The sequence below is a fragment of the Bombyx mandarina genome, chromosome 17 (genome assembly GCF_030267445.1).
Source record: "Bombyx mandarina strain Sakado chromosome 17, ASM3026744v2".
In the NCBI taxonomy this organism is placed as follows: Eukaryota; Metazoa; Arthropoda; class Insecta; order Lepidoptera; family Bombycidae; genus Bombyx; species Bombyx mandarina.
In genome coordinates this window covers 6,732,462-6,760,360 of record NC_143223.1, presented here as the reverse complement: position 1 = coordinate 6,760,360, position 27,899 = coordinate 6,732,462, and the positions used below count along the sequence as shown (strand labels likewise).

The 27,899-nt window shown below is 35.6% G+C and overlaps 3 protein-coding genes across 3 annotated transcripts; all 3 read right to left on the bottom strand.

Moving 5' to 3' along the window:
• Positions 1-528: 528 nt before the first annotated feature.
• On the bottom strand, positions 529-9,606 carry INPP5E (Inositol-3-phosphate synthase). The gene is given in 11 exon segments (XM_028188190.2): positions 529-1,145; positions 1,730-1,868; positions 2,548-2,665; positions 3,757-3,882; positions 4,399-4,499; positions 5,407-5,679; positions 6,391-6,548; positions 7,101-7,229; positions 8,551-8,670; positions 8,813-8,981; positions 8,984-9,606. Coding segments are annotated over 11 exon segments (1,941 nt in total). The 5' UTR covers positions 9,477-9,606; the 3' UTR covers positions 529-1,030.
• A 165-nt stretch (positions 9,607-9,771) lies between these two features.
• On the bottom strand, positions 9,772-13,296 carry LOC114253220 (uncharacterized). Its single transcript, XM_028188014.2, has 5 exons — positions 13,249-13,296; positions 12,064-12,130; positions 11,216-11,346; positions 10,520-10,649; positions 9,772-10,007 (listed from the first exon to the last, which is right to left on the bottom strand). The coding sequence occupies exons 1-5, from the start codon at positions 13,294-13,296 to the stop codon at positions 9,847-9,849; spliced, it is 537 nt and encodes a 178-aa protein (XP_028043815.2). The 3' UTR covers positions 9,772-9,846.
• Positions 13,297-16,518: 3,222 nt separating this feature from the next.
• Positions 16,519-27,670, bottom strand: LOC114253222 (uncharacterized). Its single transcript, XM_089734207.1, is given in 20 exon segments — positions 16,519-17,598; positions 17,861-17,966; positions 17,969-18,023; positions 18,172-18,279; positions 18,366-18,532; positions 18,535-18,552; positions 18,621-18,717; positions 18,800-19,038; positions 19,765-19,937; positions 20,118-20,300; positions 22,239-22,405; positions 24,970-25,077; positions 25,202-25,389; positions 25,511-25,610; positions 25,678-25,916; positions 26,143-26,315; positions 26,594-26,786; positions 26,868-27,039; positions 27,117-27,289; positions 27,450-27,670. Coding segments are annotated over 20 exon segments (3,027 nt in total). The 5' UTR covers positions 27,595-27,670; the 3' UTR covers positions 16,519-17,375.
• Positions 27,671-27,899: the final 229 nt, after the last annotated feature.

The following is a 27,899-nucleotide window of genomic DNA, read 5'->3' as shown; positions in this document are numbered from 1 at the left end:
AGATTTGTTTTTTTATTTTTTCTTCGCACAAAAGTGGAATAAGGATTTGTACTCTCGAACAAATAAACGTTATTTTGTGATGAAAATTAATAAATAAAACCGTCTAGTGTACATTTGACATCTTTGATGTGTATTACTAAAACTAAATATTCTATTTGAAACAAAACAAAATGTTCTTGTTGATATGTCTCTTTCCAAACATAAACAAAGTCTGTTCATTAATTTTGAATTTTTGAACTAGCAAAGTTCATTGTGTAACCTTTACGCGTCACTAAAATGATGCAATCAAGAAGCGAACGCAATTTAATTCATTTTTTATCGATTAATATTTTTTTAATATAAATAATGAAAAAAAAATGAATTTCGCCGATAAAAATCAATTGATTTTTAATCGATAGAACATTTTTCAAAACCTGCATCTAATGAAGGTTTTTTTTTAAATTAACAGTTATACGAATAAATAAAAATTAAATTCATTGCACTCATTTCAACTTAAACTAATAAATAACACACAAAAAAAACACGTGCTACAATTAAATGTCTTTTTCCTTTATAAATTAAGTTAGCGAAGATGATATTCGTAATCCATTTGAATTTACTTTGGTAAGGTTTATTTTTGTCCTGTTAAAAAATACAGTTTAATTATTACTTTTTGCAACTTATATAAATTACAAGAAAATTTGTAATTTCTTAAAGCGTAACGCTCATTAACACGAAATCGAAATAATTTAAAACGATATAATGTTGCCATTGTTGTTAAAAATCTTTTCAACATGTTGTTTCATCCCATCACGCTTAGTGTTTTCATTGACTAAAACGATAGATTGAATTCGATTCGGGCCAATGAAAGTTAAGCTAGAACTTTAAACTATTTGTACTTAATGTTTAGAGTTCCTTCACGGCATATATCTATGACGTGGACATCTATAACAGTTAACAAAAAAACGTTTTTTTTTTTGAACATCGAATTTTGTGACTAATCCAATGATCGATAGGATACTATTCCCATCACTATAATTTCAAATGTTTATTATTGTACGTTGCAAACGGCTGACGTACCGGGGGCGTGGTCGAGGAGTGCCCGCCGACGTTTTATACCTTCCAGGTAAACCTCACGATTGAATAAGCCAGCAGCTAATGGCACTCTGTGGGGAAAAAATGCTATCTTTGGTACTACATTTTTATCGGTAGACAATCATAGCTTGAATAATGGTAATTTTTTTCTTATTTTTTATTTTTGTATAGGTTGGTGGACGAGATCACGGCCCACCTAATGTTAAGTGGTTGCCGAGGCCCATAGACGTCTACAACGTAAATGCCGCCATCTACCTTGAGATATGAGTTCAAGGTTCAGTATAGTTACAATGGCTGCCCCTTCAACCCGAAACGCATTACTGCTTCACGGCAGAAATAGGCTGCGTCTTGGTACCTTTCTGTGCGAACTCACAAAAGGTCCTACCACTAGTAATTACGCAAATTATAATTTTGCGGGTTTGATTTTTATTACACGATGTTATTCCTTCATTGTGGAAGTTAATCGTGAACATTTGTTAAGTACGTATTTCATTATAAAAATTAGTACCCGCCTGCGAGATTCGAACACCGTTGCATGGCTAGATACGAATGCACCGGACGTCTTATCCTTTAGGCCACGACGACGACAAATGATGACGGCGGTAGCTACCCTACGTATTAATATATAGATTAGATGAATAAGCTTATAGCTTACACATCGGTGCCGGGACGCAGCGTCGTGGAGAACAACGCCCAGACCGGTTTGTGGTCGCTCGTGCACACCGACTGCACAGAGTTGTACGCGAGACACTTCACGCCCGACGACACCGGGACCGCGCTGATGCGACGAAGACCTTCAAAAAGAACATCCATACCGTTCTGGTATAAGCCGCACCAATAAAGAAACGAATCTAAAATGGCGGCGGTGATCATGCGCTCTCACTCTAAACTATTGCTGTCTTTAGTCGCACACGGCGCGTACTGCATGCAAAAAAAATATCAGTTCTGACTTTGTTGTTGAGTTCGAGTTCTTTCACTTTCGAGTTCTGCGACTTAGATGACTGGAAGCAAAAGTGTCTACGCAAGTTGCATCCTAGATGAGACACCTCCCCCTCTGCCAGGCCATAAAGTAAAGTACCTTCTCATTTGTTTTTTTTTATTTTTTTACAATAAACAACTTTTTCTTTCTATCTTTCTTTTTATTTGTTGACCCTACCGTCTGTCAGTGCAGGTACATAGACGCCATTTTCGATTCGTTTCTTTATTGGCGCGGCTTATAAATTAGGAAATAAAGCGTGCGTGATCTAACACGTAAGTGGGATGGTGTAGTTTTGAAACCTAATGACTACATTGTTCTACAGTACCTGGCGATAAATATTGCTCGACCTTTGGAAAGAGACAATCGGCTTTATTCGGTTTTGTAGAGCGTTATCTCTGTCGCACACTACCAATACTGGAGGTCGATGTGAAATCTTTAGCGCCGGGTACTGTAGATGATTAAGTCGTTGCTAGAATGTTGTAGTAAGAAGTCACCTGAAAAGGCCGAGGTAGAGTTATTGGCCATGGTTCTCGATTTATACAGTATCCGGTCCGTGTACGCTGGCGCCCTCTGTTTGCTCGACGTGTCGAACTGTTGACTTCCGGGATCGTACTACAAAATCAGTATTGCCTATGTTGAAAACTTGACGGTTTAGCACTTTATATTACCAGCATTAACGCTTATATAATTATATAGCTTATTTTTTGTGTGCACACATGTCCTACAAATATGGTTCCTTTCGTAATGAAATTGAATAGCTCAATTTTCGATGTTAATTTGATGACGTGTTTATTATTCGAAGTTACTCAAAAAACGTTTTGATATAATTATGTAGTACAAATTTCTCAGCAAACTTTTTATTATACGTGATTACTAGTCTGATATGAAAGCTTTAATAAAATGTCGCGGGGCCCGTTGAAGAGAAGTCGTGGTTGAAAACCTTTATATTTATAATGTGTACTATTTTTATATAATATAGTGCGTTATAAATTCTACGGGGCAGGTAGTGATGCTATGAAAACTTATTTTTAATTTACTGCATTGAAATCACATCCCTGCTCATCTATTCGCGAAGCAATCATGCGTTCCTATATAGAGGGTGGAGAGTCATATTATAATTATATGTAATTAAGACTTCATTCTCATGTCTCTAGTTGGGAGGCGACATTTACTTTGGGACGGCTATATTCAGTAAGTAGTCAGGTAAGCAGCGGCATGCTAACTTGACATAGACATCTATACTAATATTATAAAGCTGAAGAGTTGGTTTGTTTGAACGCGCTAACCTCAGGAACTACTGGTCCGATTTAAAAAAATCTTTCAGTGTTAGATATCCCATTTATTGAGGATGGCTATAGACTCTATAACATCATGATACCCATACAATTGGAGCCCCAATATAGAAGGTTTCAAAATATTTTCACTTTCTACGTAAATGAAGTGGGGGGTAAAATTTAGCGTTATGCCAAAGTAACTATCCCAAGCGGACGGAGTCGCGGGCAAAAGCTAGTTAAAAATATTAATTAAAACCGTTTTGTTTTTCTACTATTTTCGAAGTTTAGGATACTAAAAAAAAGTTTAAAATCAAACCATGTAGTTTCAATTATGAGTACGACTGGCGAAAACCATAGATAATACAAAGAAAAAAGAAAGAAAAAACGGGCGATCTGCACCTAAACGTTAATACTAGTTTCGGCTGTTACCTTGTAAGTAGGAGGAAATGTTATCGGGGCCTCTCTAAAGTCTCTGAATGCAGCGCCGTCCTCTAATACGGCAGTTAGCTGGTCGGCGTGCAAAAGCCCATGAGGTAAGTACGGAGGCAAAGGAAACTGAAAACGTTTTGATTAATTACCGATAGAACGATTATAAGCTGCTAGTCTGTGGTAGAGACACAGAAAGTAGTGAAATGCATTTAAAACTCTTGCATTTTGAATGAATATATATAATATTTATATGTATATATATAAATTATGTATAAAAATCGCCAGCACGACGAATGCATTAAGGTGTGCCTTGCGTTGCTTAACAAACATAGAAACGAAGAGATTTTTGAACCACATTGTTATTTGCGATAAAAAATGATAATCTTTTTGATAATGGCAAGCGGTCATCGTGTTGATCAGATCCTGGTTCAGTATCTAGGGTAGTAATGCCCCCACAGACTTGGGTTTGAACAAAGCTGTAATAACAGCGCTAAGTTTCTTTTATAATTGGTACTATTTGTCCTTTGTAAAAAAATGCAGTTGGCAACCGTACGGCATCGTATATGGCTATTGGATTCTCGACAATATTTTAGTGCCGCGTAGATATAAAATGGCATGGCACAGTTCAAAACCGAGATATACCTGAGTTTGTTCGATCCATCTTAGCACCGCTGCTCTCGGCTCGCCCAGTCTAAAATTAAGATCCCCACACCAAAACACGTAGTCGAAATTATTCGTGACATCTGCAAAAGTTATAATATATACATACATACATATATGTGGGGTCTTCTATTCGATTTGGGCCAATAAAACAGTTGATGGCCTCACACAAACTTGATTCTTATTCCGTCTTTCTTAATACTAGTGGTCCCCGGTAGTCGAAATTCGACTACAATTAATTGAAATTATAAGTTTATACACTATTATGGTTCTATTGTCAAAGACCATTATACTTCTATAATCACAGATTTAGCCAAGACTACACTTTAGAGAAATATTAATAAAGACAAACCGTATTTAATCTATTCTAAATTTGACCACAGACTATAAACAATAAGAAAATTTTGACAGTAAAAAGATACGTATTATGCATGCGTGTGTGTGTGTGTCACATACATGGTAGTGTGTGTAATGTTTGTTTTTATTGATTTACTGTATTTTTTATACACAATGAAAAAAAAATCTGCAGTCCTTCTCTATGTTCTCTATGAGCGTGGGAAACTTCATATTCCTCCGTCCGCGCAATTTTCGTAAAAAGGGGTACAAAGTTTTTGCTTCACGTATTAATAGATAAGTAACTAAAATATAAACTTCTTACGTCTTCAGAGTTAAACTGCGTCTTCTTAAATATTAAGTGTATTTATTATCTATGCTGCGTCTGTCTGCCGTTGCATTCGACAACTACCCTCATTCCTCCTCTCACTTAAAAAATAAAACTATATGTTCAACATTCATTCGCCGTCTTTCTTACTTCCTAACACGACATCTCCTATCTCTCTCACTCAGTCATGCTCCATATCTGTCATTCAGTCATACCGTTCCGGTCCTACATATTATATATTTAATCTCCATTGAAAAGAAACACATACACACACGCACACACATAATTATTTAATCGCACATGATACACAACTTAAAATTTTTTATTACCTTTACTCTTGTGACGACACGGTAAGTTCTTCGGTAAATCAATAGCTCTGATGATTCTCTTTATATCCGAAACCCTTTCTTTGACCTTCTCTTGGTGCGCCGTCAAATGGGCGGTCACGAACAGAAAGGTCGATCCGAATAGAGCGAAGGAGATCGCTACGGCGCCCTTCGTACGAAACGCTGTCCCGGGACGGACCGACAAACTCGCGTCTTCGGGCAGAGAGCAGAACCAGATTAAGTCTCTCCGGATGAATATCACAAGATGTATTGTACCTGAAATATAATACGAGACTAATAATTAAGGTATGCCGCGACTTCCTGTCATAACAAATTAATAACGATAGAACTTAGACGTGCGCCATCTATCGAGCGTTTATGGAACTGAGTGAGGAAATTACAGCCAAGTTTCAACTTAATTGTATCAATGGTATGCGACTGGATTGAAGTCAGGCGAACGAACAAGCCATTACATATTCTTTTTTTTTTAATAAGATAAATCTATTGTTTATGTATCTATTGGTAAAATACTGACTGAGTATTGATTCCATAAAATCATGGAAATCGCATCGCAATACACAATGTTAATTTTTATAATCATCATATTTAGTATTTTTGGTTCTTAAAGGACACTTACAACTCAGTATAATATTAGATTGTTAAGTCATATAACAGATATTTATACACAACTGGTATTATCTTTATAATAGTCCTGTACACAGTGCATTCAAAGGAGAACAAAAATACCTGTTGGTCATCATAATGGTAGCGGCCCAAGGCATTTTTTGGTGTATCTAAGATATTGCTTGTTACACTAAATATTTAAATAGAACCCATTTATTTTGTGGAAAGCGTGTTCTGTAAACTGAATTAGATCCACATTTCGAAATTCCAAGACCTTGTTCTGTTTCAAGCAATTAATGGGGTATTTGTGTTTTCAATAAACTGTCTAATCAAAACAAGTCCTTCAATAGTATAGTTTCTCACCTAGATAATATGAATGTAGTAACAAATGAGATGGTCCCAAAAGCTCCTGTATGGTTATCTCCCATTCAGTACGTTCTGAGTATGACTCTTGAGTTCCTATAGCAAACACGTCTGGCACATGTTTAATTTGGTCGGGAAATATAAAATCAGCCAACTCTCTAAAAGTAAAAATAAAAACTTTCGTTTCATTTAAAATGGAAAATGTCAAATAACAAATATAATAACTACACTATAAGATTCTATTTGAATTTTTCTATCAGGCTGGGCTTCAAATATACAAACGGGTGCATAGATAAATAATTAATTTTTACATATAATTTGATCATAAGCATATTTTATAATTAATAGTGGTAGATTTTTAGGCTGTTATGCTTCACAGTTGATGGCCAGTATGTGGTGACATTCACTTAATATCAAATGGTTCATGAAGTAATTGTGTCAAATAATAAATTTAATAAGAATATGTTTTAGATATTAAATTGAAGTTTTCACTGTTTAAAGCTTCAAGTAATGTAGTGTTAATTCGATTTAAATTTTACTTCATTTAATTTTTTGCTGCCAACCTTTAACCTTTAACACCGAGCATATAGGCTCAGCCTGGGAGATGTTGCTAACATCTGATTTCATTGTAATAATTTAAAGATTTACTATTTATAAGTTGCATGACTGGGTACCAATCATATTAGTATTTTAATACAATCATATGTTACCTTGGCGGTGCTTGCCCATTCATGTTCCATGAGCCGACAAATATCTTGACTTCTCTATCAGGAAAAACATGTTCCAGTTCAGCTGCGCCGAGGAGTGAATGTGAGGCAAGTCTACCATAAAGGTAATTTCTGAAATAAACATTTTCATTTGATCTTTCCATTTTTGTAATTTAAGTACCAATAGATTTTTCTGCATTAAAATAGAATACGACACTAAACACACGATAAAAAAAAAACAGAGTATGATATAAAACTTTTAAAACATGTTCTGTAGAATGTACTACAAATTTTAATTTAGGATCTCATTTTCGTAGTACGTTATTGTAATTAACTTCAAGGTAACAGTGACTCAGTCCCCATATTGTACTTGGCTGATAAGGTAAAGGCAAAGTAAATAATTAGTTTGATTTATTTATGACTCATTACTTAAATATATTTTTTAATGATTATATGTTATAAAACATTCTCTGAAAAATAGCATAATATAAAAATATCAGATGCCTATAAATTTCATCTGATAATATTATGTATACAGTGTCAATGTATAATATAATAGAAATATATAGTATTTCTAATTGACTTTTTATTATTATTGGGTGAACGAGTTCATAGCCAACCTGGTGTTAAGTGGTTACCAGAGCTCATAGACATCTGCGATGTTGATGCTGTCATCCACTTTAAGACATGAGTTCTTACAATTACAATAGTTGCACCATCCTTCAAACCAAAACCCATGAATGCTTCACGGTAAAAATAGGCTGGGTAGTGGTATCTAGCCATGCAGACTCACAAGACTACCACTATTATACCCCAATTAACAATCACCATTACAATTCATCTATAACAATTATTTATTAATTGGTTGCTTATGAAAGGAGCTAATGCTTATTTTTTAATACCTTTATTTAAACTTTCTTTATAAAGTAAATTTAAGATTATTTTACATAATTCTAATATGTTTGATAATTTATTGTATAAAGAGTATTGGTAAGTGAGCTTGGCTACTTGTTTTGTATTAGATTTCCTTTCCATCTTCAGGACAGATGGATCAAGTGTCAAAGGTACTCTGGTGGTGGTAAGGTAGCCTAACAAAAATATCACCAGTGGCAGCTGTGAACCTCCACCACCAGATCAGAATTGCGACCAACTGAAAAAATGCAGCGAGAAAGTCAGTTGATTGTGTGTATGGGTAATAGCTTACTCTCCTTATTATTGTATTCTGCGAAATAACATGGCTAAGCATTCTCGACTAGTTATCTTACTTTTTTAATACTCTACTTTTATCTACAGTGAGACTTGAGTAATTATTTTTAATATACCATTTATTTCAGTAGTTTTGGTAATAATTTATAAAATACTATAGATAATAATATATAATATACTATATAATAATAATAGTGTAAGTAGTTTGTATTAAGCATATGATTGTATATGGATGTTTATATCCTACCTTTCACGAGCTTCTTGTGTGGGTATGAGGCGTAGCACCTGTGCAGCAAGCAAAGAGTTACGTGCTAAGCTATCAGTGCTACCCGCACGAGAAGCAGACCGGGTTATTGTTGATTTACTTCTATAAAATGAAGTGGGTATATTATAATTTTTATTCATACACTAAGAAAAACCAATCTTTGTTAATCTTTAATAGATCATTTTTTTTTAATGATTATAAATTATTTAATAAAAATACTACAATATAATAACCTAATAATTACCTCCTTTTACGATCTAGAGAACTACTCCTATCACTCTCGGGAGATGAAGAACGAAATAGTGGTTTGCTTTCAGTAGAAATCAGATGATCAGCTGATAAACGTTTGACAAAGAGTTTATTTTTTGTTTTGATGCCCTCAAATGAACCAGAATGTTCAAAGCTCTTTTTGAATCATCACTTTTAGGAAATTTGATAGTTGCTTTGGGTATTTCGTCTGATTTCGTTTGAGAAATAGTTTGGTCACTTAAACTATTAATAGAATTCGATACTGGACTGCAACCTCTGGATGTATCTGGACACTGATCATCTTTGGAATGACCTCCATCTACTAAGCTCTTGGGTCGAGATCTTCTAAAGAAGGTACGGCAGCATTTAGGGTTGATCTCCTCTTCTCTTTGGTTGTGACTGATACCGTGACTACTATTCTGGGAAAGTGGTTCAGCACTAGCATTTCGTTGATTATCTATCGCTTCTACACTGGTTTCGATATGCTGCGCACTTTGAGCTAAAAAAGGATCCGCGGGCGATATGGGCCGAGACGTGGACTGAGAAAATTCATCGTTTGATTCTGTATCAACATAGCAACCGACTCGAGGAGACTTTTTTACGAATAACCGTTTCCGCAAAGACAATTTCTGTTTTGTTCTGGTAGGAGACGTAGTCATTGTTAATTTAGTAAGAGTTTTTATGTTACTTTATGTTATTGATTACATATTTTATCTAAAATTCTTAACCTAGGTATCAAGTTTTTTAACAGACATTTTGGTAGCTACAGCTATTTTTCACTTAATGACAATTTGGACTGACACTGACAAAAACGTTTCTCCTAGGTAACGTCATATCTCTGAATAGTCTGTGGGGATATAGTCAACCAACACCAACCAACGTTAGCTTGAGTACCTACGAGGTGCAGATATTCTAGGACGTAATATTGTGGGAGTAATTAATGACAAGAGCTAATGTTATTTCTGTATTTTATTGAGATATTACAAAAACATATTCTGATTTGAAGAAAATAAAATGAACATTATTTATTTAAACATGTAACCCGATTAGGATCATTATCACAGAAAAGAACAACACTCTATTCATTTTGATATTTACTCCGCTTCCTGTCCCAGGTACTAATAGATTAATGCCGGTGTATGCAGGATACGGAGACAAATTACCGCCGACTATAGACTGAATTCCATCACCTAAAACATGTATAGTTCATTTTAGTTCTAATTTGATGACATAATATTCTGAGAACTGGATGTGTAGGACGTGAAGTAATAGCAGTACGTGTGGAATAGATAGATTGTTATATAGTTCATTATTTGTTTCTCTTGTACCTATGTAGTCCATTATTCATAGTTGCTATCTTCTTGTTACACTATAGGCACTGCCCTCTGAGCTCAATATCGATTACCGTCGCTTTGCTGTTTCTGAACTTTGTAGGCTAACATAGCCGCCACCACCAACACCGCTTTCAACACAATTGAGCCTTCGGATCACTCTCTTTTAAATAAGTAATGGTATTCACGCTGTCGTGTCTATAGGTTTCAATATCCATTTAAAATTAAGTGGGTCGTTTCATATATGTACTTAGAGTAAGTAATAAACACAATCTTACAGCATGCTTCAAGTATACCATTACTAAATGTTTTTTTTTTATATTTATTTTGTAATATTATAAATAAAAAATAAGCAAATTGTAATAATTTACCAATGTTGCACAAATCATTTGTGCATGCTCTATAAAAAGTTCTGAATGTTGGATCTGTAACTTCGTGATTTAAAAAATCCGGGAAACTTTCGCAGCCCCGTGTAAAGCTTGCGATCACGCCTATTGGGTCCTAATAACAAAAGAGAAACTTTTTAAAACTTCAAAAATACAGAGCCTTTTTGCTAACTCAGGAAACATACACAAACGAGGAGGAAGTTACCGGAGTCCTGCCTACTAATTTAGTGTAGAAGGTGGGTCTTATTGGCGTCGAACCAACTAAATCTCGTTTGATCAAGAGCCCGCGTTCGAAATTCGGATGACATTGAACTTAACTAGGACCCGGAGCGACTTTCTTTCTTTCACTCTACTTCTCTCGGATGCCAGACCGATGGCCGTCAGTGCCATTACCACAGGGCCTCTCGGTTAGCGTTAAATATGAAACACGGCTAGATGGCGCTACATGCATTCTACAGGATAGCTCGCTGGTCATACTCAAAGCCAGTGGCGGAATTTCAACTTCTCTTGCCACGACTCGACATTGCCAAGCAAAGCCAAGTTGTGTGTAGAAGATTTTGCATCGCTTCCTCCAATGGTTCCTCCAGAGCGCGAAAGAGTTTTCCGCCGTGTCCAGCCACATTCACTAGTATAGTCCTAATGAGTAGTTAATGATATGAATAAAGGTTATTTTTCACTTACTATGAACTCTTGCCTCGTAATTGTGCAATATGTGAATGGACACTCCACGATGTTCGTGTTGTTTCCTATTGTCAGGCACGATTGATCTGAGTCCACTGATGAAAAACTACACGCATAGCATCTGAATCGACCTGAAACAACATCGCTATATTGTTGAAGGATACAAAATATTTAGATGGAAGGCAACTACATATTCCCGAAGTAGAATTGATTAATGACTGGCTCAAGGGATATGCAGAAAATAATAAATATGTAAATATTGGCAAAGCAAAATCCAAATGTACCTATAGGTATTTTTTATCTATAGCCTAGTGGTAAGTGATACTCAGTTACCAGGTAGAATTTGAAGTCTCAATTAGTTAGGTACATTGTGGCATGACTGTCCACCCTTAAAGCTGGGTACGTCGTTGTTGAAATACACAGGACGGTGGTAGGTACTCGTTTACACCCCATGTAGGTACTTACAATACGCCCTATTATTGTCACCTATTCGTATTTCACCCAATTCCTACTTCCGAGTCGAGAACCGAAATAAAACCTCAAATAATTCTGTCAAATAGTACCTTAAATACATAATAACGTTATAGAAATCGGCTCATTTGTGTTTTTAATTGCAAAATAAAGAAAATGATTAATTCTTTCTCTTTAGTTTTAATTGTAGTCTCATCGACATATATCAAAATAACACATGCCATAATTCCATAATGCACCGAGATTGTATTTATGAGATAGTTAAAGCACTACGATAACAGCACGGCAATGACATATTTCAAGAAACAAATAATGATTATAGTAGAAATACAAACACAATAAGTGTCTTATCTAGTCTTATTTAGTTCAGCACTTACCGACGGCTTTCCCAAAAATGCACACAAAAATAAACAGTAATGCGTAAATCCATTTTTCGTAGATAAACTTTCAAAGAATGCTCGAAAAGTAAAATAGTATGCACACGAGTGTTTTGCTTCGTAGCTTAATCGCATTTGATAATACGCTATCTATTTATTTGCGTTAATTGTTAATATTTTGTCAATCACAGAAAGATTATCGATATCGAACTTCCTACCTTTAATGTTTTGTCCTCTATCTTATCTTATACCTTTAAACGAGCAATTCTTGTATATTAATATATATATATATATAATCTGAATCTCGGAAACGGCTCCAACGATTTTCATAAATTTAGTATACAGGGGATTACGGGGGCGATAAATCGACCTAGCTACGATTTATTGTCAGAAAATGTTGTTTTATTCGTGTTTTCAAAATCAACTCTTCCCGACATCTATTGGCGAATAATAATACTATTTTCTTAATTGAGGGCAACTAACCGCTAAAAGATACAACAAGATGGCGTTATCAAAAAAAACCATCTAGTAGGTCATCATCTAGTAGTAATTAAGCCAGAAAATTGAATATTGGCCATTTGTTTTTGCAATTATTTTATGTTTTCGTGATAGAGTAATTTGGTTTTGAACTTTAAAGGATATTTCTCTTTATATAACAAATACTTTATGTGGGACTACACGAGTTTTTCAAATAGTTGGAAAAATCCTAATTGATTGGGTCTAAATTTGGCCAGAATGGTGGTATGTATATAAGGCTGTCTTTATGCGAAGTTTTTCAAGACATTTTGAATTTAATACTTTTTATGAATTAATATCCAGTTCGTCAATAGCTCGACGATTTGTCTAATTTTTTTTTTTGCCTACCTATGGGGTACCTCCAGAGATATATATACGGAATAGGGTTATTCCGTGGATATATACATATACTAGCGGCCTGCTTCGATTCGGAAACTGTAATTTATTATTGATTTCTCCACTATTTAATGGATGTTATTATGTTCTTATAAACATTCCTCTTCAATCATTGTATCTATTAAAAAAATCGCATCAAAATCCGTTGCGTAGTTTTATAGATTTAAGCATACATAGGGATATAGGGACAGAGAAAGCGACTTTGTTTTATACTATGTAGTGATGTATATGCCAGCTTCACCGGACGTGGTTGTCTAAAGACATAGTATGTACCTGAAACGTGTCCTTGAACGACTTCCACGAATTTATATCTATGACCATTTAAAATCATTTGCGGTAACCACTTAAAATCAGATGAGTCATGACCACATACATCAATTTAAGCAAAAGAAGTATAGCAAACGTCAGACCTACGTCGAATTAAAGTAATCAACAACTTAAATGGCAAACCTAACGTCTATTACAAACAATAAAAATGATTAATTGCATTATGTGTGTTTGTATTTACCTACTATTAATATGGGTTCTATCCTGTATGAAAAAAAAAACAATGAAAACTTCGGTGAATATTTTCTATTAAGTGATTTGCATTTATATTGAAAGAGCCCTAGCGTAGTTTCACACTAACATACTAATTACAGTAATTACGTCTCTGCTGCGAAACAGTGATAAGCACTTGAATCAGTGTGTATCTCATTCAATACCGGTTTGTACAGTTAACGGACAGCGCAGACTGTTTGGCTACAGAGCTCGTTCGTTAGGTAACAACGAGAAAGCCTTTAGAAATGCAGGTTAATTGAAAAGTAATCGGTAAGACTTGGTAGATTATTATAAGTTATTAGTGCATACTTAGTAGAACATTACATAATACATGAAACGTTTATACTCGCTCAGCGAGTCATGGAAAAGCCATGCTCGGAGTTTCTCTGAAGGATAAAATCAGGAATGAGGCTATTCGACAGAGAACTAAAGTTATCGACATAGCTCAAAGACTCAGCAAGCTGAAGTGACAGTGGGCTGGCCATATATGCCGTAGAAGTGACGATCGCTCGAGCAGACGAGTCCGCGAGTGGAGACCGCGCAGCGGAAAACGTAACGGACGCCTAGCCCTAGCTAGGTGGTGCGATGACCCCGAAAGGTGGCGGGCAAGAAGTCGTTCAGGAGAGCCGAAGACTGAGCTCAGTGGTGTGGATTGGTAGAGGCTTACGTCCAGCAGCGGACGACTGTGGGTTGATGATGATGGTGATCAGTGAATATCAGTTAGCATTGAAGCATTTTAAAATATGGAAACCATTCAACACGTTCAATATGCATGGCAAAATTCATCATTGCTAATCATGATCACATCACAATAAGCATTTCTGCGTAATCTTCCAGACATTTTTTATGACCTTCCTTCGCTTTTTTATTTTGCTGCCTTTATTGACAGACCAGGATAGGATTCAACTGATGGTAAGAGATCATCATTGTCGCTCATGGACGTCATGAATGGCGGGGCACAGAATGACCGCTCTCTAACTTTGGCTTTTGAGCTTGTTGAAAGCGCTCCGAAAATACCTTGGAGGGAAATGAATAGTTAAGCGGAATCGTACATGGCATCTCATATCGCCGTCGCCCTAAGCACGTCCTATTAACGGTGCTTTTAGGTACCACAAGCACCGGTCACCGTCCTTGTCGAACCCAACGCTTGCGACGAAGGGCTCGACGAGTAAATTAACCCATAGACACAGTCCACTGAGTTTCTTGTCGGATCTTCTCAGTGGGTCGCGTTTCCGATTCGGTGGTAGATTCTGCGAAGTACTGCTCCTGCTAGGGCCAGTGTTAGTAACAACCCCGGTTTGAGCCCCGTGAGCTCACCTACTAGACTAGCTCGGTGAATCTAGAATACCCTCAAGGTTACTAGAAAAGGTAGGCAAAAAAACATGGCAAAAAATCTCTGTAAACGCACACTGTATTTATACAATGGTTTTAGGTAGTTAAGATAAATGTTCCAGTGGTCAGTGGTAAGATGATATAAACGGTTAGACAGGAGCATCGCAAACAACTCCTCCGAATTCTATTGATTTAATGTAAACACAAAGAGAACTGAAGATCCGTTGCGTACAATCCTAGAAGTAGTGTTGATTTTACCACTCTACTTTCAAATTAATGATAAATAATAATAACCAGTGCGCCTTGTATAAGTTAGTAAGTAGTATGTTTATTCATTTCCGTAGATAAAATATTTTGCTATCAGACAGAATTTTATTGCTTTACTTCGTTCTGTTTTAATACCTATCAAAATCTCAGTAGATACATAAACATTTGAAAAGTACCAAACGAATGGAGAGTTTAAAAAAATGGATATGATTTCTTATTTACTATATGCATATATATCGATGACTTTATGTAATAATATCACAACAAATTCATTGCATTTGTGGCGGGTAGCCATCATACAACGCAAGATAATTGACAGATGCGTGAATCTCGTTTACGACATTTTCAAGATAAGCTTGCATATATGCAAGTTCCGAACAACAACATCTAGACCGTCGGTCTACCTAGCAAATATCAACCGCTCGGTGAAAGATCTTGCCTTTGTCGTATATCTCTTTCAACTGGTGACCTGCGACGGAACAATTGCAGCCTTCACACTTCATCATCAGCGCATCAAGAACTTCGGCTACCACAATTCCCGCATTCTCGCAGATAAAAAGCAAGTCATTGACAGTCGTCCACAGCAAGCCAGCATCGAAGCCTCAACAGGACCATCGCAGCCGACTCAACGCGCTTCCTGGCCCTACGGCACGCAACTTCACTGCCTCATCACGACACTACAGTTCATCGCAGCCCACGACCGGATCATCAACGCTTGGGGTTACACATCTCCGGCGTGACAGCTCTGCACACATGGACTACTCACGATACACGCGCAGCATTCAAGCTCAGTCTCGACTCACCGCAGACTTCGAGCAGCACTGGCGACAATCACGCAGCATTCAAGCTCAGTTTCGACCCACTGCAAACTTCGAGCAGCACTGGCACTTGCAAGCTAATCTCAGCACGGACAACGATAACTAAAATGACACGACCTCCGGTCTCGGAGGGGTGTGATGTGGCGGGTAGCCATCATACAACGCAAGATACCTAATTGACAGATGCCTGAATCTCGCTTACGACATTTTCAAGATAAGCTTGAATATAATATGCAAGTTCCGAACAACAATATCTGGACCGTCGGTCTACCGAGCAAATATCACCCGCTCGGTGGAAGATCTTCCCTTTGTCGTATATCTCTCCAAACATTCTTAGCCCGCCCCATCTTAGTTTCACAAGAATTTATTTTAGTATAGATTGGCACGATAATGAGAAACTCAATGAATATTCGTATGAGAATGGTGCTAAATTGCTAAAGGTGCTAAATTTAAATGTAAATGTTTTTATTTATTGTTCCAAGCTTTATGACCAGACTATGTGTACAATAAATTAGCGAGTAAGTTAAATCTCTTAAATTATTGCGAATTATTAACCATTGAAATAACGGCAAATAAAACAATGGGGTTGATTTTAGGTTTCCATACTTTATTGTTACGAAAGTAGTACAGGTGGTTATTTTTTTAATGTGCAAAAAATTTAGTGTTACATGCTACATTCCACATCTACATCTAAATAAACAGCACATGTTGACCTGTTTGCAAAATGTATATAAAGCTCGTTGCAGCCACAACGTGAGCCGTCGCCGTCCTCCATGAGGTTGAAGTCCAATTATATTCTAGCGGCTATTCTATCCTCTGGTTAACCGTGATTGCTATGTCGCAGTTATAGGTAGGAAAGTAGTATTAACCTATAAGAGTTTCATAAAACATCCACCGCCACGTTGGTATGCCTATAGATCTACGTTACCTACCTAGTATAATACTAACATTACCTAGTATATTTTTCGATCTATGTCTAATATAATCTTATAAGTTCTGTTACAACTCAAGCATTATTATATTTTTTAATTATGAATACAACGTAATGTATTCTCGAAGTGCAACCAATAATTAAAAACAATTTATTCGAAATGTACACCTTTGGCTTTAACGCAGATTTTAAACTCTCTGCCTGCTAACAGACGGATTTGAATACTTTGATTAATATGCCATGCCCTCTAGTACTAGGCACAATAAATAGTCGAAAAGTGAGATTTTTGAGTATTGCATTATTGAGAATCTATTAACCACACCTATTATTGAGAATTTTCACTGCTCGGTCTAAGGCTGTCTCTTGATAAACTTTGGTTAAATTTACTTCTTAAAATAATGAAAAATACACGATTTTTTTATTTTAATACACTAAAAAATAATTATAATGTTTTTTATTTGTTATAGTATTTGCAGCCAAAAATAGTATTTTAATACAATAAAATACACTACTTAAACGACGATTACTTTACTGAGTTTTCGGTGAACCACAATTTCGACGAGCAGTATTAAGAAGGCCAGGAACAGTCCATATAAAAACATCAAAATCACGGGATAAACATCAACCATGTTGACTGACCCTACGTTACCACCTCGGACGATGCAAACTGGTTTTCTGGCAAACAATAAACGATTCTCGCGATCAGTAATACCATGTTCTTGGAGTTTAAATAAACTGGAAAGTAGAAGCTGTTATATTAACTAAAGGCACGTAAGTATAGTAAGACGACGTACCAATTTCCATGAAAATCAAATATTTACTTATCTAATCTTAGCCTTGAACTTCAAATACTAGTACTTACTTACTTAGTAAATATTAGTACTAGTACTTATAATAGTTTGAACGCTTTGATTACGTATTGAATACTTCATAACTAATACATGAAGTACAAATATATAAACTTTATTTGAGATTGAATAATTTTTAAAAAACGTACCCTAGTTTGTAGATCTCCCTAAATGGCGAATTTTTTCGGCAAGACATCCACGGTATGCTGGATTCAATGTAATTGATTTCTTGTAATCCACATTTTTCATGTTCTTCAAATATCGTTCTATGATTTTGTATCCAGTTCCGATATTCATGTTAAAGCAAATGGGCTCTAAAACAGTATTTATTTTAATCTTAAAGCTATTCTTTCAATTCATTATGGTTTTTTATGAAGCTATACATATGTCGATTTGAAAGTAAAAGGCCTACATGAAAAACAAAACAGTCTGATTTTAATGAAATAAAAATATTAATCACCTTTTGTAATTTTCTTACTCCTTCCTCGATACTCATAAAGTTAGCTTTCGATCCCTTTGGCGCCACTTTGGTTTCATAAATAGCCTTTCTAATTGGTTCAGTGGCGGTCTGAAATAAGGGTTTCCCATCGGATGTTTAAACTCTTGAATATTACAAATAACTTGAATAACTGTATGTATTAAAATAACTATTACAGAAAAGTAATATCTGTTGTATACTATGTCTTCAACGCCAAGTTCTAGTTTAGAATTTAGTAGGTCTTGTAACGTGCGTATTTGTTTGGAGTTTGATTGTAATAATGCTACTATGTTTGCTGAGTACGATATATAAAGGAATAAGAAAGTAAGAAATAGTAAAAAAGAACAGCTCGTCCTAGTGTACCTGTAAACATTATAAAAATGTAATTTTGTCGAAAAAATAATGAAGCTTAAATAATTGTTATGACTAACCTTTCAATTCATTAGAGCTACCTTGTTGAGAAATAGCGCTGATCACTAAGATTGTTACATCACTCACGCTGGGTTGTAAAGCTGTTTTATTGATTCCCTTAACATAAGTAAGTTTTGTTTAGGAGCGATTAGTTAGCTGACAATTTATCTGTATTAAGTAAAAGGAACTAGGTACTCACAGCTTGCTCATACTCGGCCTTTTTAATTTCCCATTTGGCGTTAATATAGAGAATGATTACTAGTAAAACAACAAATGCAGCTGTGGAGTACCACACATTTGCTTTGTAAGGCAAGAGAAACAAATTGTTCTGGTAAGATAGCGGAGGTTCCCTGAAGACGAATTTCGCGTTTATTGGTACAGGGGACGATAAATAATCCACGACTTGCAATCGCTGACTAGTGAGGAATGCTATTGTGCCTGTGAACATTTTAATAATTAAATCAGATAATAAGGAACGAAATAGCGATCCTTCAATATTCAAATTGCATCGATTAACTTTTATTAGTACGTTTAATAATAATACTCTTAAATGAAGGACATTATACTAGCTTTAGGCTTACTTAAAAAAATTTGGACTGCTAGCTACTCTTATTACCAAAATGATTTTTGACATAATCAGTTGCTTATAAACGAAAACACGCTTATAATTTAAGAGCGGACGGTTAGCGTGGTATGGACATGTGATGCGTAGAGATAAGATGCATGTGACTAGGAGATGTATGGAAATGGTAGTGCAAGGTAGAAGGGCAAGAGGTCGACCGAAAAAGACTTGGATGTAGTGTGTGAATGACGATATGAGAGAGAGAGAAGTGAGTGTTGATATGAAGGCTGATATAAGAATGGAAGAGAAAAATTAGCTGTGCCGACCCACATAGTGGGACAAGGTGGAGAAAAAGAAAAGAATAAGAAGAAAACACGCTTAACAAAACCATCAATTTATTTCATCTCTTTTTATGCTGTGATGTCATGAGTTCTTCGTGCGTGTGTAAATTTTTAATTTAATTAGACTTCTTGAAGTCCTTGAATATAAATTTGCGAGATTTCGTCACATACAGAAAAAAAACAATTGCCAAGCTAATAAAACCGTTTTACAAATAATTCTAAATTTAAGCGTTTGACTTCAATTTAAATTTAGATAGATACCTCCAAAATCGACTGTTCCTTTAGCTAGATCACCCATCATGCCATTCCAAGTTCCGTTTGTTTTATAACCCCACATAGAAGCAAAAACTATTTTATGCGACGCGTTCATAAATTGACAAAGATTTTTGGTGTGACGAAAACAAATTTTTGCGAGACTGTCAGACAATAAATTCCTAAAAAATAAATGTGTCTGGATGAAAGATTACTAGTAGTATTCGTAATATTGATACTGTTAGTGGTTCTTCTTCTCAATTGCTTTACTCTTGATAGAGTGGTCATGATATCTATGGCTCCCATAATGATTTACCAGAAGGGTCATTCCGACCACCTGCTCATTTATATTAACAACTCACTTTAAATCATCAAGTTCCGATTTCGTTCTATTCTCAGTTACTATGATAGAAGTTGTAACAGGATGGCCTCTAATGTTTCTTCGTCTTGAAGCATCAGAACTTATAATATTTGACATGATTAATCCATGCTCGGCTGTCCAGTTGCCATAATCTTCTGTGATCCACTCAGACTGGGTCGAAATTTTGTAAACTGCAATATTAGTAAAATTTATTAGATTTCTTAAGTACTCGTGAATATTGTTTACAATTATTTAATTTAGATATACTTACTTTTTTTAACACATACGTGACATTTTCTATTTTAGTGGCTAATAAAACATCGGAGTTAATTAAAATATTCAGAGGTTCTATTTCAAGCAATTTAGAATTATATCCGCTTCCTTGTGTTTCAAGTACTAACCATCTGTACGATCTTCTAAATTGTTGATGCGCATCAGCCTATAAAGGAAGTTGAAGTTAAGTAGGTAGTTAGTCGTTTTCCTCGTAAAATGAATTATTATAAAATATGTACATCATGGAATAATAAATACCTCTTGTAGGACAATGTGACTGTTATTACAGGTAGTATCAACGAGAAACAATATGTGGTTGCTGGGTGTGACTTCTTCAACGTTACCGATTTTTCCAAACGTTATAGATACGGGATTTTTAATTTTAAAAATTTCATTTGCCATTAATATTAGCCATGCTGAAAAAACATTTTACAGTAGGTAAGATTTTAATTGTAAAATTGTATTTAATTTAGCATCTTCACGGGTAGGTACCACTACCCTGCCTATTTCTGCCCTGAAGCAGTAATGCATTTCGGTGTAAAGGGTGGCGCAGCCCTTTTAACTGTACTGAGACCTTAGGACTTATATCTCAAGGTGGGTGGTGCATTTTACGTTGTAGATTTTACGTTTTAGTCGTCGTGGCCTAACGGATAAGACGTCCGGTGTATTCATGTTGAAGCGATGCACCGGTGTTCGAATCCCGCAGGCGGGTACCAATTTTTCTAATGAAATACGTACTCAACAAATGTTCACGATTGACTTCCACGGTGAAGGAATAACATCGTGTAATAAAAATGAAACCCGCAAAATTATAATTTGCGTAATTACTGGTGGTAGGACCTCTTGTGAGTCCGCGCGGGTGGGTACCACCACCCTGCCTATTTCTGCCGTGAAGCAGTAATGCGTTTCGGTTTGAAGGGTGGGGCAGCCGTCGTTACTATACTTGAGACTTTAGAACTTGTATCTCAAGGTGGGTGGCGCATTTACGTTGTGGATGTCTATGGGCTCCAGTAACCACTTAACACCAGGTGGGCTGTGAGCTCGTCCACCCAACTAAGTATTAAAAAAAGCATAAATTTACTTACAAGTTTCCCAGCAAAGTTTTGCATAAACCGATGTGGGCCTATCGTAAGATTCAATAACATCTTTGATTAGATTAATATCAGCATGTTTGGTAGATTCGGAATAATGAAATCGAATAGAAAAATGTTTAGAACTATAGCCAAAATGTTCATGATGACTCCAGAAAAAGCAGTGATTATCATTGGCTATATGACTGACGATGTATCTACTTTTATTCCTAGTACAATTACTAATTCAAAGTGATTATGGCTTGTGTTGTGCAATTTGCTTTGTAATAATCATAGGAGTGGTTAAAATCGAGGTTGTTGAATTTAATTAGTGCTCGGGTTTATTTTTTTTATTTTTGCAGTGTTTATTATATAAAATTTCTTCCAATTATGCGATGGGTGTTTTTCAAATTGATTTAAATTCTCAATAGTATTCACAGAAGAGGAAAATTCTAACTTTCCTTTGATAAGATGTCGATATTGCCATAAGTTTTCCATTATAACAAGCGCTATGGCTATGATAATTCCATATGAAAGAACAAGTAACGCTGGGTAACAATCCACCATGCTCACGGAAACAAAATTGGATTCTCTGCCCGAGCACTTAGGTCGTTTTTCGTAAAGTAATCTGTTTTCGCGGTTCTGCAGACCGTGCTCTTGGATGCGTTTCATTCTAAAAAAATATCCTGGATCATTAAAGCTCATTTAAATTCAAAAAATATCCGTTTAGTTCCATTATAGACAGGTAGTAGACAGTAAATTTAAATTCGACAAATTACCCAATTTTGAACATTTCCTTGTACGGTGTGTTCTTGCGGACAGCTAACCACGGATCTATGACTTGTAAGTATTGTATTTCCTTCAAACCACATTTTTCGCTTTCTTTGAAATATTTTCCAACGAATTTATATCCAACTCCTGTTTCCATATGGAATGCGAACAGACCCTTTAAAATAAATATTTTACCCCTTTAACACGTTCACTGCGGAACAGGCCCAAATCAGCCTGCCGCGGAATTTCACCTGGTGCGGACGAAGAAAACTATGTCCCTCTCGCTGGTGCGGAACGATTATCTCAGGTGTTTGTAAAGGTACGACAAAGACAAATATATATTTGAGATTGTGGTCAAAAGTATAGGTGTTCCCTATAAAAACATCACGGCAGGCCTTTATCGGCCTATCACGCACTGACGGTAAAAAATATCAACTCGGTGCGGGAGGAGGCCTATTGTGGCCCGCCGTCCCAACAGGCTGTTGGCGGCCCGATACCGCACAGAGCGCCCGCCTCGCCAGTTAGTGTTGGGCAAGCTATCGGAACTGACGTACGTCACGTTTTTTTTATTCCTTAAAATTAAAGGCACGATGTCAGGCAACAAAAGAAAGATAAATATTTTGGAAAATAAATTAATTTTCGGTGCAGATAGTGATAGTGACAGCAGTCAGGAGATATTTTCCTTCAAGAAAATGAAAAACTGCGGGAAACCATGAAGAGTTCCGAGGTGAAAAGGAAAGTAAAAAAAAATAAAACATACTGCAGAATGTGCAAGCAAAATCTTTGTGCGAAATGTTTTAAAGACAGCCATTAATAAATAATTAAATAAACAATTTTTATTTATTTACTTTAATTCTGTTTTATTTTCGATATCCCCTTATTTTTGTCTTTCCCATCACTACTAAAAATACTTTCTAGTGCGGTTCTGGTTGATATCGACCCGCCACTTTCCCTGGTTTATTTCTCATTTTCTGTTCGGCAGATCCCGGGGCGAATCAAATCTAAAGAAGTTGGGTTCAAGGTTTTTCCAACAGTCCAAAAACTGTTCACCTACATTATGTTTCGCAAAGTTATAGCAATTTAATCTAACCTTGTGCTGACGTGTCGAAAAGGACCTACCACGCACTGGCGGAAAAATCATTGAGGGCACAATTTGGCCCGCCGCCGCACCAGACAAAGGTTTAAGATTTTACTTGCCGCAGCGAACGTGTTAATTTCCTCTGTACAGTATAAAATATATGTAAATGTAGAATAGGTACGAACTACAGAAGTGCGCGTTCCTATTATTTACATGAATATTCTTTAACTTATTCGTCCTTTAATTTTGGTGGCAGAACGAGCTCACGCCTCATCCATCACTACATAGTATAAACAAAGTCGCTTTCTCTGTCCCTATATCTGTCCCTATGTATGCTTAAATCTTTAAAACTACGCAACGGATTTTGATGCGGTTTTTTTTAATAGATAAAGTGATTGAAGAGGAAGGTTTATATGTCAATGGTAATAACATCCATTAAATACTGGAGAAATCAATAATAAATTACAGTTTCCGAAGCGAAGCGAGTTCGGGTCGCTAGTTGTTATGTATAAGTTTAATGAAGCGGCAGAATAACTTGACCTGTACTGTTGAAGCAATGTTGAAACTATTGGCTTAAAGTCTTAGTTGAACATCTATCCTACTCTTCATCTATGTACTATTTGTCTTCCACATCCTCCTAATAACTACGGCATCTTTAACTTTGCAACTTGTGTGTTTTCCGATACTATAATGACAGATGTTTTTTAATTATTAATAAATCTTTCAAAATTTACTAGATATACAGGATTTAAGGGAATCGAAATGAGAATTAGCTTTTATGTAATCGTTGTCAAATATTTGTCGGACGTTGTTATTATAAACTGTAGGCAAATGTAATTTTTCGGTGCAGGTTGCTTTAGTTTTGAGAATACCTTGAAAGATTACTGGTGGCCCGGAGGCCTTTCCAGTTTCACCAGGACAGGTGGGCGAGCAAAGGCTCAGCCAGGAGGGGTGGGATTTGCTAACAGCTACCCGAGCGCCTCCGAAGGAGACCTAACAGCTCAAGAGTAGCTGCTTCGCGAATGAATCTACTACCGGATCGGAATCGCGACCCGCTGAGAAGATCCGGCGAGAAACTCAGCGAGCTGATTCATGGGTTAGGTTGCACGGCGAACTCTTTGTCGAGTTCGACGAGTACGGTTACCGAGGTCCCTAAGCCTGCTCCTAGTGTTAGAGCTGAAGGCGTCTAATGCAAAGGTTATTGGATCTGATGGATCCGTAAGGATGTGACCTATTGCTCTGTAATGGTATATCCTGTTTAAACACATCTTTCGTATAAAAATTAGAACGTCTTTCAGTGGCACATAGAATAGATTTAGTACACTATTGGTACTAGTGGTAGGGTCTATTTTGAGCTATACTAAAGACCGAAGTGACTGCAGTTGATATTTTGGGTTTTTGCTGGAAATCTGAGTACGAACCTGATGTACTGTGTTTTATTTTGGCTATTTAGTGTTTTCCAGACTCAACTCAGTTAGCGATGAAGGCACATTTATGAATTTATTACTGTTTCGGAAAATACACTATACATTGGGAACAAATCTTTGAAATGGACGGGTTTTCCATTTCTTTCAAATCGCCGTTTAAGTCCATGGCATATTTCTAACATTTTAATAACTAACTTATTACTAATAGCTACATAGGAAGCAGATTTATTTTACCTTACGCATCTTCTTAACACCTTCTTCCATAGACATAAACTGAGGTGCAACACCTGGGGGTGCAATTTTCTTTTCATATATTGCTTTCCTAACAGGTTCATCTGCAGTCTACAAGAATAGTATTCATATTCTAATTAGGGAGTACCAATTGATTATTTTTTTAAATGTATTTAATCGAACATTTCAATGGTCATTAAAAGAACAAAAATTACAATAAATAAAAACTACTTACTGAAAAGTAATATCTATTGAAAACTGTGTCGTGTACACCGAATTTCAATCGGGAATGCAGAAGGTCTTCCAGTGTTTTAATTTGGGATGAACTGGACTGAAGTAATGCAACGATATTTGCTGAATATGAAGTGTACAGGAACATAAGGGTCAGGAAAAGAATTAACATTACAACACGACCGAGCGAACCTATAAAAAGTAAAGAGAAAAAGGTTGGGTTGCATTTCTTTTCCAAAATTATGTAAGTGGACTAGATATAAAAAATTGATTAGTGTGCGTTATCAGTGTTTTTCTTTTGTTTTATGATTACCTTTTAATTCAACGGTACTTCCTTGTTGGCAAGTAGCACCAAAAACTAGCATGGTAACATCTGTAACGCTCGGCCTAAGTACGCCAGCATCTAAATTCCTCTGAAGAAAAGATTTCATTAAAATTTTGTTTTGGTAAAACCCAAAAATAAAGTAATATGTAATTTACCGTTTTGATTTGGGACATCTTCTTCCATTCCCAAGCTGTAACGGCCAGCAACATTGTGAATATTAAGGAGATTAACGCTAGAGTGCTATACCAGACGGCTGTACGAAATGAAAGTAAAAACAAATTATTTTCATACGACAACTTTGGTTGTTGAAATACAAATTTCGAGCGAGTTGGTGTAGGACTCGAAATGAAATCTACGACTGCTGTACGTTCTGCAGTGAAAAACATCGGTGACCCTGAAATCAAAATACTATTCATAGTTTTTTTTTAATTTCACAGTTTGGTTTGTAATGTTTACTACGCAATAGATGTCATGGTATTATTATTACTAAGTTTTTTTAATTGCTATTCTCTCTTATACTTTCATTCCATGTATTATTTAGTTGAAGAATCTGTGTTTATTGCCAATATTATTTTAAGGGGAATCTAAAACCTTTTTTTTTTCTATTTTAATTTTCATACCTCCAATTTCAACATCGCCGTTTACCAAAAATCCAGTTAGTCCATTCCAAGTGCCGTTAATTCGATAGCCCCAAGTATTAACAAAAACATATTTTCGTTCAGCATTCAGAAAGTCTAACAGATGGTTGGTGCTTGGAAAATTTACCTTAGTTATCGTATCAATATGATCATTCCTTAAATTAAAATCGTAGGCTTTTGTAAGAAATAAAATTAAGAAAACAAAAGAAAAAAATAAGAAAAGGAAATAAAATTAAGAAAACTTTTATCAGCGATTTAGTCCGTTAAAGTTTTTTTAAAGTTTATATTAGAATAATTCAAAGAAGTTCTAATTATGTGGCACGTAAATTCCTTCAAAATGAATCTACGGCAATTAAATTCGTATATGGCAAGGCAAGCAACTATATTAACACAATATCCTAGTTTAAGTCTATTAAATTGTCGTCTTACATACACTTCATCACTCAAATGATGAATACTATCGTTGTCCGTCAAAACGTAACAAATTTTTATCTCGTATCCTTCCAAATCACGTCTCCTTATAGCTGTAACTTCATTAATGTTGGTATTTTTCTGAAAACCTCCACTCATATTCCAATAAGCGTACTTTTCTGTTTTCCATGCAGTCTCGGTTCCGATTTTGTAAACTGAAGTCATAAAAAAGATAACTTTAGTTACTAGATTAAAAGTTCTGAATACATATGATTATAATTTTTTTGTTTAAATACCCATGCTTATTTCGTAGCATTTATTATCTGTTCTTTGAATAAATAAAGCCTCGGTATTCGGTAAAATGTTCATTCTCATTATTGTGTTTTCTGGTGGAATGAGGTTTTCGGTTTCAGTGTTACTAATAAAGATCCATCGAAATGGTGCACCGGATTGTAGAAGATCAGTTATCTGTAGAAATCGTCATGATTTAAACAGTGCTATCATAAATGAATTCCAATATTTATTTTGTATTACTTATTAAGTACCTTTGCCATATTCTTACTCTGATTCAGGCATCTCAAATCCACCAATAATAAAATCTTATGTTCTTGGTGCTCAAATTTTAACTTATCATAATCCATTATATCATCCATTGATTGTATAAAAATACCTTCACTACCATTTCTCTTTAGCATTGAGTACAGTTTAATTTTTGCACCTGCAAACATTAAGCTAATGTGTCAAAAGCTTCACCCAGAACCTCTCTTTACGCTATTTCATTTAAATCTTTACAAATAATTACAGAGTATAATAGCAATTTAATTAATATATATTTTTTAATAACAGTTAAAAACAATGTCAAAAGGTGTACATCTTACTTAGTTGCCAACACAGTATTGAACTTAGTACATTTGTTTTTTTTACGTTATGGATAACATCAGAAAGCATTAAAAGCTCAGCTGGATACATTATTTCGGCAAAATTAATAGAAAAACACAAGAGTATCCAAAAAAACAATTTCATGTCTACTGATGTCGCTAAGGCGTATTAGATACCTAAAATGACAGACCTACAGTGAAATACGAAATGAAGCAAAGTTACTGCTTTATAGATATTCTATCAAATTGAAGCAAATAGATAAAAGATTTTCTTTTGAATTTTAAAGAGGTAATAGCCATTTTTGCGCTCATTCATATTTAATGTTAAATCGAGACAAACCGTGTCATTTTACTTAAATTGACCCCTTGTGTGCATTGTTATTACATTATGCATTACTGCCATATGCTCCTAGCGTTTTTATTGTTAAAATGTTTTATTCTCTTACTAAA

What these genes read in the sequence shown, in the direction of transcription:
- LOC114253220 (XM_028188014.2), bottom strand. Translation starts at nt 13,296, where the DNA reads ATGGTCATAGATATAAATTCGTGGAAGTCGTTCAAGGACACGTTTCAG. An exon ending in CATTTTTGGGAAAGCCGTCG is followed by an intron (nt 11,347 to 12,063) that starts GTAAGTGCTGAA and finishes ATGTTGTTTCAG; the next exon opens with GTCGATTCAGATGCTATGCG. An exon ending in TTACGAGGCAAGAGTTCATA is followed by an intron (nt 10,650 to 11,215) that starts GTAAGTGAAAAA and finishes TTTTGTTATTAG; the next exon opens with GACCCAATAGGCGTGATCGC.